This window comes from Felis catus, chromosome F1 (genome assembly GCF_018350175.1).
Source record: "Felis catus isolate Fca126 chromosome F1, F.catus_Fca126_mat1.0, whole genome shotgun sequence".
NCBI classification, from domain to species: domain Eukaryota; kingdom Metazoa; phylum Chordata; class Mammalia; order Carnivora; family Felidae; genus Felis; species Felis catus.
Window position 1 is genome coordinate 32852819 of NC_058384.1, and position 17176 is coordinate 32869994.

Here is a 17176-nt window from a genome sequence, read left to right on the forward strand (position 1 = left end):
GCAGACAGGATATGTTCTTCTGATACTATCAGGTAAACAACTTAGTTCATGCTTTCATTGTCATAACTGTCTCCTTTGTTTCCCTTTCTTAACTCTTATTCTACTTTGTGTTATGGCAGAAACTGGAAAGGAAAAGTATTTGAGTGATATCACCCCAAACTGAGGTTCAGTTTCAAGGCAAACTCCTTAAAAAAAAAAGTGTTAAAATTTCAGGAGTGTTTTGAAAACATTTAGAGAATATATAAAAATAAACTTAGTACAAACAATTAAGTCTATATCATGTACCACGTGCAGAGTGGGAAACATGGAAGAAAAATGTTGGAAAAAAGTACAGAGAAATTTATCAATTTCTAATGATCATCTTCACAATAAAGCTTTTAATAAGAAACCAACAGCATCGATACATTCTTCAGTTCCGGTATTCATTTGTAAGTATTTATATTCTCTTTCTCAGTGATAATTTTTTTTTTACTGAGCAGTACAGAATCAGTATCACTTATAAAAAAATGTGAAAGAAAGATATATGAGGAATTAGCATCATAAATAAGCAATTTTGGGGAGCCTGGGTGGCTTAGTCGGTTGAGTGTCCGACTTCAGCTCAGGTCATGATCTCCCAGCTTGTGAGTTTGAGCCCCATATCGGGATCTCTGCTGTCAGCAAAGAGCCTGGTTCAGATCCTCTGTCCATCTTTCTCACTGTCCCTTGCCTGCTCATTCTCTCTTTCTCTCAAAAAATAAGTAAATAAACTTAAAAATAAGGCATTTCCCAAGTTAAATAATTATGATTTCATGTTTTAACACTCTGATAACATTTTCCTTTCCAATTTTTTAAGACAACAGTTTTAATTTAGAAACTTCTAACAGTAAAGAATCTGCCTACTGGTCCACAAACTACAGATTAATTTAAAACAATCATCTAAGATATAAACTCACCCCCAAAAATTAGTTAATGGATTTAATCAGATTATGTTAGGCAAGAGGGGATAGTAGGAAAGGGGCAGAAGACTCAGTCCCTAGTCTTAAGAAGTTGAGAAACTAATGAAGATTTTAATTTTATTCAGCCTATTCTGTTAATTGATATTTCTTGACTTCCTTTCATTTACTGTCTACTTTACTCCTTCTTCCCAAGAAAAGAGGAACATTGTATCTTCAATGAGTTCATGATAAAACCATTTATGTAAGTTCAAAAACACACAAAAGTATTCTGTGAGCAGCTTGTGTGTTTGTAAAGCATTAAAACAAAGAGTGGAAGGATATATACCAAACTGACAATAATGCTTCCCTCTGGGAAGGGGGAAGGGGACAAGATAAGGAAACATTTAACTATCTAACAGGTTAAACTTTTGAAGGAACATGTATTCATTTATTACTATATACACTGTTTTAAGTTGCAGCCATAAAAAATTCTGGGAAAAAAAATACTAAAGTATGAATGGTGGTTGATTCTGAGTTGAACATGAGTGAATGCCATTAACTTCTGTGTATTCACTGTTGATGTTCCTACCAGTGCATCACAAGGTAAGGTGTAGCTTTTTATTGGTTGACTAGTTTATGCCTACTAGAGTCCATATTTACAACATTGAACTATACTTGAGTATCATACTGATGGTGGTATCCTTAATTACTGCTGAGACTGATACAAAGACTTAAAATATTAGATGGGGCTTCTTAAATCTCCTATAATATACTTTACAGTTTTATTTTTATTTTTTTTTTCAACGTTTATTTATTTTTGGGACAGAGACAGAGCATGAACGGGGGAGGGGCAGAGAGAGAGGGAGACACAGAATCGGAAACAGGCTCCAGGCTCTGAGCCATCAGCCCAGAGCCTGACGCAGGGCTCGAACTCACGGACCGCGAGATCGTGACCTGGCTGAAGTCGGACGCTTAACCGACTGCGCCACCCAGGCGCCCCTGTACTGGGTTTTGAGGATAAGAAGTTTGCACATAAACTCTAGGCCCTTACTGCTCTGTACAGCTTGCAGAAGGTCTGCCCAAGTATTTTGTTAAATACAACAGGCATAATAAGTGCTTCATTTCTGAGTCCAAGACCAAAACCCTGGATCCTTCCCAGTTGTATGGTTCTTTTCCTAGAAGCAACGTCTTCACAAAATTCTCTGAGAACAATGAGGCATCATTTTTTTGGAGAAAAAAATAGTTTCTTTATCCTGGTACTAGGTAGGAGAGTACCTGATATGGTATGTTATACTGGTCAAGCACCTGAGCACGGGAATCAAATGAAGGTGTATTTGCACCCCAACTGTTAAAGTAGCTGTAAACCGTAAACTTGGGCATCCTAATGGACCTCTCTAAGCTACTGTTTTTCTAAAACTGGGATACTAGTTAAATAATCAGATAAGTAAATAAAATGAGGGGCACCTGGGTGGCTCAGTCAGTTAAGCATCTGACTTCAGCCCAGGTCATGATCTCACAGTTCATGAGTTCGAGTCCCACATCGGGTGCATCAGGCTCTCTGCTGTCAGTGTGGAGAGCTCTGTCTCTCTTTCTCTTTCTGCCCCTCCCCCCAAAATAAACATTAAAAAATTAAAAAAAAATTTTTTTTAACGTTTTTATTTTTGAGACAGAGAGAGACAGAGCATGAGCAGGGGAGGGGCAGAGAGAGAGGGAGACACAGAATTGGAAGCAGGCTCCAGGCTCTGAGCTGTCAGCACAGAGCCTGACGCAGGGCTCGAACTCAGACTGTGAGATCATGACCTGAGCCGAAGTCGGACGCTCAACCGACTGAGCCACCCAGGCGCCCCTAAAAAAATTATTTAATATTAATAAAATGAAAAAATTCTGTGAGGATAAAATGAAATGTTTCACACAAAGACTTTAGCAGTGTCTGAAGGACAGTAAAAATAAATGTAACAATAGCCACATTTAATCAACATCCCTCTGGCTTGTGGGCTCCTTCGTCCTGAGGCCTATGCACTGTACTGTCCTCCCGAATTCCATCCCATTCTAAAGCAGTGATGGTTGTCCTTAGGCGGTAGACCTGATAGGCATGTTAGGCACAGTTTTTAGAAGTAGCTTCAAGTTTCTATTATACCTCCCTAAGGAGAGTATCTCACATGCCGGAGGACAAATAGAATTGCACCTCTCTCATTAGGGATAGTTTCCTATGAGATCTGCTTCATTGGTAAGCTTGAACGTACAGTGAATACAGATACTCCAGTCAGTTTAAACCACCCACTGCTGCCCTCAGGTAATAAGATTATTATCAGTCCATTTGTGACTCTATGTCATGCTCCCTAACTATACTTGAGACTGACTTCCTATAGACTTTGCTAACAGAAGCCTGTAGATAAAAGAGTCAAGTCTACATAAATGCAAGACTGTTATTAGCATTATTCCTCTACTTAGCAGACATACCTCAACCCCTAGCAAGGGACACAGCCTGTATTCAATTTATAGTGCATCTCTTATCTATTTACTTGGTTACTGAACAGTCCTTTTTTAAAAATCTATTTTTAATTGAAGTATAGTTGATGCATAATTTTATATTGTTTCAAGTGTACAATCTAGTGATTTAACAATTATATTCACTACGAAATGCTTACCACCGTAAGTGTGGTTACCATGTGTCACCACACAAAGTTATTACAATATTTATTGACTATATTCCCTATGCTGTACTTTTCATCCCTGTGACTTATTTATAACTGGAAATCTGTGCTTCTTAATCCCCTTCATCTATTTCATCCATCCCCCTACCCACCTCCCCTCTGATAACCACTAGTTTGTTCTTTATATGTATGAGTCTATTTCTCTTTTTTGTTATTGTCATTTTTTGTCTGAATAATTCTTTTTAAAAGCATTGACCTGTTGGGGCGCCTGGGTAGCTCAGCTGGTTGATGGTGTGACTTCAGCTCAGGTCATGATCTCACAGTTCGTGGGTCTGAACCCCACGTCAGGCTCTGTGCTGACAGCTCAGAGCCTGGAGCCTGCTTCAAATTGTGTGTGTGTGTCTCTCTCTGTCCATTCCCCGCTTGTGCACTCTCTCTCTCTCTCTCAAAAATAAATAAACATATAAAAATTTTTTAATTAAAAAAATAAAAGCATCAACCTATTCTCTGGTTACAGATGCTTACAGCTTCAGTTTTGCCATTAGCGAATTTTATGATCTTAGTAAAATCACATGTCTCTGGGTTTCAGTTTTGTAATCAATCAAGGATATCTTTAATGACTACCATTTAATTTCTATCATTCTTGCTAGCTGCTACCAGACAAGTATCTCAGACAAAGAAAAAGAAAAAGAAAAAGAAAAAGAAATGTGAAGGATCAATATAGATTCACCATGGAAAACACAGAAACTTCAACAATTTATTTTAAGACGGGAAATCCTGAGAAACGTAACAGAAGACCATGGGGGAGAGGAAGGAAAAAAAAAAGAGAGGGAGAGAGCCAAACCATAAGAGACTCTTAAGAAACTGAGAACAAACTGAGGGTTGATGGGGAGTGGGAGGGAGGGGAGAGTGGGTGATGGGCACTGAGGAGGGTACCTGTTGGGAGGAGCACTGGATGTTGTATAAAAACCAATTTGACAATAAATTTCATATTAAAAAAAAATATTGGAAATGTATAAACACAGGTGCTCAGGGCCCTGTGTATGGTTGTACAGTCTGTGCACTGCAAAAAGTTACCTAATGGACGGGGGTACTGAAATATAGCCTGTATTGGGTTTGCCAAATCTTATAATTGGAGGAAGGGATGCCTTTTTCTTCTTCAATAGGTGCTATCTGATCATGATGTAGTCCCTACTCACAGATGATACCTTTTTCTAACTCCCCCACATAGCAGGCTGTACCTTTATCTAAACTGTACAAAGACATCTCATCGTAGGTCACAGGCAGCCTGCAAAAGTAGCCCTATAAAAGAATTCTATGCTACTGCAAACGTAAAAAGATCTCCAAAACACAAGGATGCAGAGGAAGTCTTTAAGATCAATTTCTCTTCAAATTGGCCATGTTTAAAGCTACACACACACAATTCTTCAGAGGAAAAATGAGCATAAATAAAAACTTGAAATCAAACAAAAAGTTCATCAGAGATCTAAGCAATCCATGTAATATATATAACTTTCACTGTTTTAAGACATTAAACATTTTTGTGACAAAGGCATCTGGAAATACAGACAGAATTTTTTTGTTCTTGCCTTCTTCACAAAGATATTGTGAAAATTAACAGAATAATGTTTATAAAGCAGCTAAAATGGACTTAAAGTATAAATAATTTATTATTCTTAAGTATTAAATTATTTTAAAAGTAACATTTAAATAAGATGAACAAATTCAATATGTTTTAATGCCCCTAATTTTGAGATAACATCAAAATTAATAGCGTGAAACTTGAGAAGCAGCTGTAAGAAAAAGAATGACAGATGTATGTATATATATATGGGCTATATACCCTAAGAAGTAAGTGGTGCTAGAAATTATTTTACATAGCATTTTCAATTAACTCACCCAAAATAACAACATATGATTTTAGTCACAGAGCTATGCCATGATATAGAAATATAGGCTGGTAATCTCTATGGTGAACTAAGAATGAAAAACTATAAATAATAGACATTCTAATAATTTTACATTAAATTATCTTCATATAAAATCATCTTTAATAGGCTTCTCCTATCTAATATATAAATGGAAAGTACTAATTAGCATGAATGGGATTTCAGAGGTTGGTCTATCTTACCAACTCTTAAATAAGATATCCCCAACCTATTATTTAACTCTGAAACCTTTTAAGAATAAAACAGGATTATCAGAAAATGCCTTAAATTTTAAGAACACAGTAAAAATAAAATTAAAATTATAAACAAAGGAAACTGGATATTATTTTTTCCTGGAAAAATGTCTTACAGATATCATTCCCTATTGTAGTTGAAAAAAATGGAAGATTAATATGGCCACCTAGAGGAGAAAACATAACAAATACACCATCACATTCTTACTTTTGCTAGAATATCAGTTTATGTTTTAAAGGACTCAACTGAAGAGGTTAATCATGTATGAAAGAGACTGTAGTTGGATACTGCAGTAGCAGGGATGACCTAACAGAAGCTAAAACAACATTCATTTTGCAGTGGACCTGATAAGTATAGTTTTTGTGACTTACCATGTGGCCTTAAGTTAAAAATTACTAAAATCTCTTCTCACTTTTGTGAAATGGGGATAATCTATCTACCACAACTATTTGCAGTGAAGATTAATAGTATGGTGTATACAGAAACTAACAGTGTCAGGTACACAGTTGGCGCTCAATATGGTAGTCCTTAACTATCTGCTCAGAAAATCCTGCACTGTTTTCTCCTAGTCCCACCCAGGCCCTCCTTGACCCTCTCTGATCTTACACATACTTCCAGTACTGGCTGTTCCAAAGCTTCTCTATGAGAAGTAGTCAGTGTTGAGAAATGGACTAATGGTTTCTTACCAGCACTAATGAGGTAATAGTATGTTATGTAAAAAATGTACATTTAAGAATATGTTTCCTCCTACCCTGGAATTCCTTTTAGTTACCTCAACCTACACATCAGTTAATTTTGATCCATATAAACTTCCAGAATAATATGCAGAATGAAAGATCAGAGCAATAAAGGAAAGCATCCATCCCTCAAATCCCACCAAGAGTACTATACTCAGCAGTCCTCTTCGGTGAGCAGCCATGAAGTGAGCAGTACTTCTGCTGAGTCAGCTACGCAGAGGAACCACCACCTGGTGGAGACTCAAAGGTGTATCTGAACCAAATCCCTCTCCTTCCCAAATATATGCCAGAGGAGGGTTTCCATTGTTGGGCTGGAGGGAGAAGGGGAACACTGGTTATAATCCCCTTCAACTACCTCTCTTCCTCAATTCCACAAGTTGAAAAGGAGAGAGTAGGTGTAAGAAAGTGCAGGCAGCAAACGTATAGTTTCTGACCAGTTATTCTCTCCTCAACAAGATTCAATCTAACTTAACTATTCTAAGCAACTAAAACTTTAATTGAATGTTACTGATCACTTGCTATTGGACAAAGGAGGTTGCATGAATTCTTATCCTCCCCAGTCTATGTACAGCATTCAAAACTCTCCAGACAACATTCTCCTGATTCTCCATTTTATTGCCTTTACTTTCCCTTCTCTATTTAAGTGACATCCTTAATTCTCCTGCTAATGAAAGAAAATGATTCCCTGATCTTTTCTCTCCATATATTCTCCCTCAACAATTAAATCCATTCCCATGGTTTCTATTTTCTTAGTATGTATCATCTGAAAACATCTCTCTCTCCCTAACCTCATTCCTGATTTCAAGCTCCATGGCCATTTCCAATGACTTAAATACCCTTGTTTCATTATATATATTACATGTAACATATATAATTACACATATATTATATATATAATTAATCATGCATATAAAACAACTTTTATGTCCCACCTCTAACTATTAAGGACTTCATCATTCTCCTAGTCACAATGCTGGCAACCAGTGTCATATTTGTTCCAAATATATTCAGCTCCTAAATCTGATCAATTCTACCTCTATATCTCTCCTATCCTCTTGTATTTCTATGACCTCTACTGTAATTCAGATTTTTACCATTTTCCACATAGACTACTCCAAAGACCTCCATAATTGGTGTCTTTTTCTAGTCTTCCTGTTGCTAATCTAAGACACATTCCATTTCATGGGTTCTTTGATGAAAAACTTTCAGTGAGTTCTCACTGGCTAACAAATTAAATACTAACTTTAGGCTGGGAAGCACTCCAGGCTATAGATTTCACCTTTCTTTCCATTTTGTCTCCTACTTCTATCTATCTATCTATCTATCTATCTATCTATCTATCTATCTATCTATCCATTTATCCATCCATCCATCCATCCATCCATCCATCCATCCATCCATCAATCCATGTTGGAGCCAAGTGGACTTTACTCCATACTTTGGGGTTTATGAAGTTCCCCCTATCTAAAATACCTCATCTTTTCACCAACTTTACACCCATTCTTCAAAGTTAAACCCAAATGCCATTTATCTAAAGAACTCTCACACCTTCCCAACAGATATTTTACTCCCTTCCTTAAAACTTTCTGGAATTTTATATGCACTTCTGCATCTTTGTGTGTGGGCATGTTCAGAATTTACTATCACTTAAAATTGCTTTTACCTAAGATCTTGAGCTCTGAAATCTCCCATACCAGTAAAATTTGCCTTTCTTCCCCTACTCCACTGATTCTACCTTGGGCTCAAAGCAATTTTTGACTTTTTAATAAGTAATAATCTATAATACAAAGCTATTCCCCTAATCTATTGCTTTCTTACATTATCACTCGGTCATCTCTCCATCCTAAATTGCCACGACAGCATTTTAACAATAAGGGTACCCATCTCCACTGGGATATTCCAGGCACTTCAGATTCAGCATGATGGAAACTAAATTACCCCCTTCCACACAAACTTACTTCTCTAATACTCTCTAAACTAATTTTAAAAATCTTGATTCTTCACTCACTGCACACATTCAATCATTCAAGATTTATTATCATCCTTAAATCTATGAACTTTGTCCCCAAACTCATTGCCAATAAAGATCTCATCACTATTTATTTATTTATTGTTTGTTTATTTTCGAGAGAGAGACACACACACACAGTGTGAGCAGGGAGGGGCAGAGAGAGAGGGAGACACAGAATCCAAAGCAGGTTCAGGCTCTGAGCTGTCAGCACAGAGCCTGACGGGGGGCTTGAACTCATGGACCATAAGATCATGACCTAAGCCAAAGTCAGACACTTAACCCACTGAGCCACTCAGGTGCCCCTCATCACTATTTACTTAACTAGTCCTTTCTACCTCAGTAGTCCGACCTCCAATTTGTTTTGTTACAATAATTAAATAATCTTTCTTAAATACACTGATCTAAAAGTGCCACACTGTCCAGCTTAAAAATCTCCCTGGACTCTAGATTTCCCATAAAACAATAAACTCCCAAGCATGGCATGCGATCGTATTATCTGCCCATTCTCCAAACACAGATCCTAAGTTAAAGACACTAAAATACACTGTCTTCTGCTTTCATGCAATCACAATTCCATGGTTTTGGAAACAGTTCTTACACAAGTCTAGTTCATCTATTCTGCGAAGTTACATTAGATTTCCCCATATCCCCACCTCCCATCTACAGCACCTTCTTCATTAAAGTAATAGGCCTCTTATCACACTATATTACACATATGGCCAATGATCTTCCTCCTCTAGTCTGTGGGCTCTTTGAAACAAGCATATTTTATTCATCTTTATGTCCATGGTAGCTAGTATGGCACACAAAAAGTTTTCAACAAATGTTTATGAAATAAATAAATCTAAATTTGGAATGTCTAAAATCAATCCACCCTGGGTATTTTATCAACTAATTTAGAGTAGAAATGGTAGAAAAGTGAGATGGGTCCTAAATATATGGATAAAATGAAATGTGAAGGTGACTCCAGGACATTTGTGTCAGTTCTAGAGGTTAGGGCAAGAACTGAAGAGCCACTGAGGTTATGCCCTCTCTTGTCACTGCTTTTCCCCCAGACTATAGAGCCATTTGAGGATAACAGGACTATAGGACAGAAGCAATCAAGACACAGAGAACTGTAGGGAGTGAGGGGGCAGAAGCAGTGAGGAGGAAAAAATAAAAATCCTAAACTGAAGCTGCAGAAAGGTAAGTGTTCAGGGTCATAGACGACAGATGCAGGGCTCCTTCATGACTGCTCACCCTCATCCCCACTACTGTTTTCACTACCCTCAGCTACAATGACCATTTATTGGTCACTTACCCACAGAGGCCAGAACTGTGCCAAAAAGTACCACACATACCATTTAATGTTCATGACAACCCTATCAGAAAGGTATAATCCACAGTTTAGAGACAATGGAACAAACCTAAAAATAATTAACTATACTGCCCCAAGTTTGTAGCTAGTATGTTAAGTCATAGAATGTGAACAAGGATCAGGTTCAAATCCCATTCTCTTTCGGTTCTACTATGCATGTGATGGGGTATAAGGGTGTACATATGTTAGGGACTGGCTTTACTGCTTTGCATTACTCAGTTATCTTTGTAAGCACGTGTTGTTGTTGTTGTTGTTGTTTTTTAAGATAATTTATTTATTTTGAGAAAGAGAGAGAGAGAGAGAGAACGGGGGCAGGGCAGAGTGAGAGAGAGAGAGAGAGAGAGAGAGAGAGAGAGAGAGAGAGAGAATCCAAAGCAGGATCGGTACTGTCACCACAGAGCCCAATGTGGGCTCAATCTCACACACCATGAGATCATGACCAGGGCCGAAATCAAGAACTGGATGCTTAACTGACTGAGCCACCCAGGCGCCCCATGTAATCACATGTTTTATTTTCTCTAGTACTAGGAAAGGTATTTTTGAGGGTAGAATCTAATATTTTAATTTCTTTCCTAGCATCTCATAATGAGTTTTCTGTATAGTAATCACTCAGTATTTGATTGATTTCTTACTATAAATTGTATACTAGTAGAAATAAAAAGAAGGCACACCAATAATCAGTTAGCATTAAGCCAATTTTACTTTTCTTAAAGATGCTTTAGGTCCTTTGACAACTCTATGCGCTGGGGTAAGACTTTAAGGAATCAGAATAATAGGCTCTTAAACACAAAGCACGGCTATAAAATTAAAGATAGTTTGTGTCTGATATAATAATAAAAATGCTGTCTAAGCTATACTGTTCTTTTCCTCATATCTGGGTATAAAGATAAAATTACTAGGAGTAGTCATACATTGTATGAAGCATGTGAGCAACCTACCTAAAATGTGAAAATAAACATGCTTCAATTAATGGCAAGACCTCTTTTATTTCCCTTATACAAAGATGTAAAAACGTGTTAGAGTGGACGTGTATGTCCTACATAGGTTGAATTTTAAGTCAATGCCAGTACATGAGGCAAAAATCAATTAGAGATAAAATAATCCTCGAAAATCCCTTAAGTTGCCCTTAAGCAAAGTATAGCACAGTACCAGCTCTCAATAAATCCATCTCAGACACTTTTTCCCCCTGCACAGAACAGGTCACCACTTCTGCTGTGTGCCACGAGCATCTGGCTCCTGTTTAGGTGCCATACTCAATGAAAGAGCGTGCATTTACACTCCAGGATCACGGCCAGCACTAGGAGATCCTTAGACTCTGTCAGTTCCTCTAACAGGTATCTGGGGACTGATTCCACGTGACACAAAGCAGATTCGCATCTTCTACCTCACGCTTGCATTGGGAAAAGAGAGACAGAATTACTACGGTCTTTAAATTACTTGGCGTTTTGCTTTTAGGTGTTGTGGGTTTTGGCTTCGGTCCAGAGATCTGGATTTCAATAGATTACGTTCACGGAAACGTGACTCTGTGAGCCATCTCTTGTTTATCGTGCGGCCACAGATGCCTAGAATTTTAGGCACAAATAATCCAATACCACAGCGTATGAGCCAAAATAAATAAATAAATAAAAGAAGCAACCGATCTTACCTTCATCTATCGATGCCTCACTACTGTAGCCGTCATACTCCGCAGACAGAGGACTGTACTTCTGTCTTGTTTCCCAAGCGTAGTTCTTTTGTCTCGAATCTGCCAACGGAAGTCTGGAATTGTGTGTTCTGGACAAGGCCTCATGGTATTTACCCAGCGCTTCATCTTCACTTTCAGAGGATGAACCGTGCTCATCTTTGTCCATGTAGGAATTATCTATTTGGAGTGACAGGGAGAGCAAATCAAAATTTTAATACCATAAAGTATTATGAATTTGATATATGCACACACACGCACACACATATATGCACAGATGTTATGTCACATATATCCATATACACACGAATATACATATACATACACAATCTGAATTTTCAGCTTTAGAGAAGTGTAACGTTTTCACTTAAGAACCCGAAGCTTTAGGTTTCCATGTTTTTAATAGAAAAAGATCAATCTGTATATTCTAATTACATAATAATGTTGCAGGGATTTTCCAACCAGGTTACAGATAAAGGAAATAACAGAGCCTGCCACCTTACACAACTTTTTTAAAGGGTCAGTTGCACACAAAGAAACTCAGAAGTACTGCTGGTACATATGGGCCTGATTCAAAGAATTCATGTCACAAGAGACACCCTGGTTATCATGTTGGTCCAAGTTTTCAAAAATGATAATCCTTAGCGCCAGAAGTTCAACAGAGAATGGGCAGATGTATACTATTGGTAGTATTCTCATTGGTACAATGCTCCTAAACAGCAGTTTGGCAATACATATCCAACTTTTAAATCTGCATAGTCTTTGATTCATTTCTAGGAATTTACCAATTCTATTTCTAAGAACTCTAAGAAAATAACAGGTGAGCAGAGATATGTACTTCAGACAATTCGCTGCACTGTGTTTAACAGCAACAGAAAACAAAAATAAAACATAATCTAAAAGTCCATCCCTGGGCCTAGGTTAAGTACATTATGATAAATCCATACAATGATATACTATGCAGTCACTACAGATTAGGAGGTGAACTTACAAGTACTCACAGGTAAGAATAAATACAACATCATGTTAAGAAAAAAGAGGTTATAAGACAGAAGGCATACCTATGTCTTATTTAAAACATACACACACACAAACTTCTACATGTAATATACACACACACATGCAGTGTATGTTAATATGCACATATAAAAATATGAGGAAGGATATACACTGATTTTCTGTGAAAGGTAGAATTACTAAGAAAATTTTACTGAAGTATATTCAAATGCAAATTTCAGGCCACACAAAATTTATATTATTCCTTAAAAAACTAGTTATTACCATTTTTTAAAGTAAAAATTTTGAAACTGTACTATATTGGGGTTCATTTAAACTAAGATGCAACCCTCTTAGAATTATAAAACATCTCTGGAAAGACAAAGAGACCACAGCAGGTAGAATTTATTAGGTCAGTCTAGACATTTTTCTCTTTATACTCTGCTCAGATCATCTGTAGTAAAGGAATCAAGGTTTGACATTCAAGTGGGGAGACACAGACTAAGTAATTTAAAATACGATAGATGGTATGTTTAGAGTTAGAAGTAAGGGAGCTTTGATGTCACTAGTCCAAGCCTTCCTTTTCAGTCAAGAGAAAACCATGAATGGCTAAAACTATAAGCACTGTCGTATTCTGCACTGGCCAAAATGTCATTACTAGCCACTAGCCACATGCAGCTATTTAACATAATGCAGTTTAAAACCCGGCTTCCCAGTGCCACCAGACACGTTTCAAGTGCTCAGGAGCCATGTGTGGCTAGTGGTTACTACACGGACTACATGGAATGTTTCCATCATTACAGAAAACGCTATTAGATGGTGCTGAGGTGATGGCTGATCTGGTCCAGAACCTGGGAATTCTGACTCCCAGTTGAGAGCTTTTAGCACTTTGTGGGATTGTGGGATACCATGGTGGTGGTGCTCTAAGGCTGCAGAGCTCTGAGGAGGGTCACCAGAAATTCTGCAGTCACACTTCACCTATTACAAAATATTACCTAAAGTAACCTCGTATTCAGAAACAGAAAAGGAAACTCTTCCTTCTCTTTCTATACCCTATAAGCCCTATGAAAGAACCTAAAATGCAGGTACTAGTTATTTTGATATTACTCTCAGTGTTAACTAATAATATTACAGTTCAGCTATATGACGAGGTAATCTATGGGTCAAAAGATTTTCAAATGATTTTTAGAACATAGTCTGTTTCAGTTTAGGGGTGCCTGGGTGGCTCAGTTGATTAAGTGTCCGACTCTTGATTTCAGCTCAGGTCATGATCCCCAGGTTGTGGGATCAAGCCCTGCACTGGGCTCTGCATTGAACATGGAACCTGCTTTAGAAAAGATTCTCTCTCTATCACTCTGACTCTCTCTCTCTCTCTCTCTCTCTCCCTCTGCCCCTCTCCCCCACTCGTAGTCTCTTTCTCTCTCTCAAAATAGAAAAAAAGAAAAAGAAGAAGAACACAATATGATTAAGTTTAGTACTGACTATAATCTAGAATACCTGAGAGATACTTGGGTGTTTTAGGTACCAACATGCTTCTGAATGAAAACAAATCAAAACAAAATTAACTCTGTACTGTTACTTGTGTAGCATTTATTACTAGTGTCTATTCTGTTATTTTCTGAATAAAATATGTAAACTATTCTATTTTACTTCTTTGCTTATTTCTGCTACTGTAAGTAAGATGGCTAACAAAACGAAACAAAGGCTACCCAAAACTACTGAATTTGACAATCAAAAATCTGCTAGAAGAGTAGACTCCAAGATGGACGTATTTCCAAAAACTGGCTTCCCTTTCTAACTAGTCTAGCCATCCTGGATCGGCCTCTATTATATCAGTTAAGGACCATTAATATAATCGATAAATAGCAGATCCCGATTGTGTCTGATGTCCTGTAGCAGAACCGAACGTCTTCCTCACGGCTACTGCCACTCAGATTTTTGTTATTTTGTGAGAATCTAAATTTATTTTTTAAAACGTCAGATACATATTTTTAAAATAAAAGCCAATGTACTTTTGGTCAGCAATAAATGGAAATGACGAAGGGATTTTACCAGAAGCAATTACCAGCAGGTGCAGAGCAATTCTGTACCCAAACCAAGTCACCGTCAGCTCCTTGTTTTGAAAACTGTCACAAATACTGTGGCTGAAAATATAAATGCTTAGCTGGAATCTTAATTCTACATAGAGAACTCATGAAAAATAATAGATTATTCACATATACTCATTATAAACACAGAAGTCATATACAATTCTTAATACGTGGCTAAATGAATGGACCTATTCTGAAGACTGTTATGCAATAAAATAAACTCTACTGCTCTAAAGGAAAAATATAAGATACTTGATATCCCTCCATCACTCAAGATTCTTATTGGGAATGACTCGAAGAGCAACACAGTATAAAGGTCTCAGGGGTTAATTACAAAAATATAAAATGTTAAAATTCATTAAATAAGTTCCAGCTAAGTAAAGAATGCACACTACTTAAGAAAACTATGGAGTTTCAGGTTGTATAATAAAGAAACATTAAGAAAAATTAGGGCCACTGAAGAAGTGGCCAAATAATGAAGGGACCAGGACAATACTTAACTTAGCACAAAGAACATGAATGCTTTCAAAATAAATGATCTCCCCCCCCCCCCAAAAAAAAGGATGACCTTAAAAGTGTCTCCCAGTAAGAGGATTCAGGAAAATCTTTTTTCTTTTAAGTATATTCATTTATTTTGAGAGAGAGAGAGACAAGCAGAGACAGAGAGAGAGAGACAGAGAGAGAGAGAGAGGCAGAGAGAGGGAGAGAGAGATAATTCCAAGCAGGCTCACACTGTCAGTGTGGAGCCTGAGGCAGGGCTTGAACTCATGAACTGTGAGGTCATGACCTAGGCCAAAATCAAGAGTCAGGCGCTTAAATGACTGAGCCACCCAGCTGCCCCCAGGAAAATCTTCAATTAGATCTATAGACATGTAGTGGAAAGTTTGGAAATTTGGATGATGTTTTCTTAATTTAAAAAAAAATCAAGAGAAAATTTTATCACTCAAGCCCACATTAGGAGGAGACCTCACCTTTTCTTGGTATTATCTTAGAATATTTTTCATCTTTACTCTTTGCTGTTCCTTTGTTGGCAGAAATGGCTTCATTTTGCTTTGTTTTTATGTCTCCTTTCACTTTGTAACACGTTGTTGGATTTATTTGTTCTTTGTGTTTTCCGTGTAACTTATCTTCAGAATTTGCTGATGGTGCTGGATACATGTCTTCTTTCATGATGGGTTTCTGTATCGTATGTCTGTTGCTTGCCAAAATATCTTCTGGAGAACACTCATTTCCTGACCACTCATTCCCTTTGGATCCTTTACTTTTAATACGCTTTTCAGTCTTCTTTAAATGATTTTCTTTCATTTCTTGATCTCTTACCTCCTTTAAATCATTCTTACCATCATCAGGAATTCCTAATCCATTTTTTTTATATCTGTCAGTACTTTCAAGTTCTTGACAAGCAGGTATAGCCCTTGCATTCTGTTTGATAATTGATACCCCTCCATCACTCAAGTGCCCTTTCAAAGAAGAATCACCACCAGCATTGTTACTTTCTTGGTATTTGGACAGAGTCTGTTGCCTATCATTAACACGTTTAAAAATTCTTTCTTCGTTTATCCCTTGCTCTTGCTTTTGTGAAACTGAAGTATTGTAACAACTGATCTGATTTGCTCTGTGCTCTAAACTAGACTGTGTTTTCTGACAATTATTGTCTTTGGAGACTTGTGGTGACGTGGCAGTTGCTGGCTTAGCAGTATCTACAGCTTCTGCTACTGCAGAGCTTTCTTCTTCTGGGCGGAAGCCACTGATCATACTGGTTACCTGTTCAGCCACTGAGTCAGTGAAAGCATAGCTGACTTCTCCAACAGCAGCAGTCAAATCTTCTACAGCATTACTGATTGTGTCCACCAGAGAAGACACTGAGGGCAGATTCTGCTGGAAATTTTTGAAAAATGCCATTTTCTAATTCTTTATTCCTAACAGATGCAATAATGGAATTTTCTCTTCTCGAAGTATCAACCACTTTGGAATGTGAATTTAAAATTTACTTAAATGTTGTTACTCATGAGCTCAATATTATTATTTTGCATTGTAGCGTTTAATCTTTCTGTAAATGCATTATGCATTGAAAGAAATATGTTGAAGCAAAGACTCTTCCAAAAAAAAAAAAAAAATCAAACCACTTGTCTTAAATGTAATGAAATTTTTTCCCACTCCATAGCTATCATAACAGCAGCAAGACAATAATTTCCCCTCAAACACTATCGGTTTTTATTCTATACCTGCAAGAAGAAGTATAAAAAGGATTTTTATTATGGACTTTTAGTTTATTTATTAATAGTCTATGCAGGGGAACTACCCTATATTATTAACAAACTAGCAATATCATTTCAAACTAACAAATATATTATAGGGAAAATACCTACACAATTTGCACAGAGGTTACAATAGAGGAGAGAGCAGAGGGTGAACATCTGCTGAACGGCTACCAGATGCAAGGCATTGTGATTTACAAGTTTATCTCCCCTGATCCCACAACAATGCTAAGAGGTAAATATTATTATTCTTACTTAATAAGTGAAAAAAAGAAGGTTCAGAAAAATTAAGAAG

General features: G+C 37.2%; 1 protein-coding gene across 7 annotated transcripts in view; it reads right to left on the minus strand.

The window, feature by feature from the left end:
* Nucleotides 1-17176, minus strand: part of SYT14 (synaptotagmin 14) — a 245136-nt gene that overhangs the window by 157419 nt on the left and 70541 nt on the right. For 4 of the 7 annotated variants that reach the window (XM_019821861.3, XM_019821860.3, XR_006591459.1 and 1 more), the window contains exons 2-3: nt 15595-16848; nt 11502-11717 (exon numbers count right to left, since the gene is read on the minus strand). In XM_019821861.3, the coding sequence (XP_019677420.1) occupies nt 11502-11717; nt 15595-16525 (1147 nt within the window). In that variant the 5' untranslated portion in view covers nt 16526-16848. The remainder of the gene's footprint in view (nt 1-11501; nt 11718-15594; nt 16849-17176) is intronic. The other 3 variants (XM_023248111.2, XM_023248113.2, XM_023248112.2) reach the window with 1 other exon arrangement.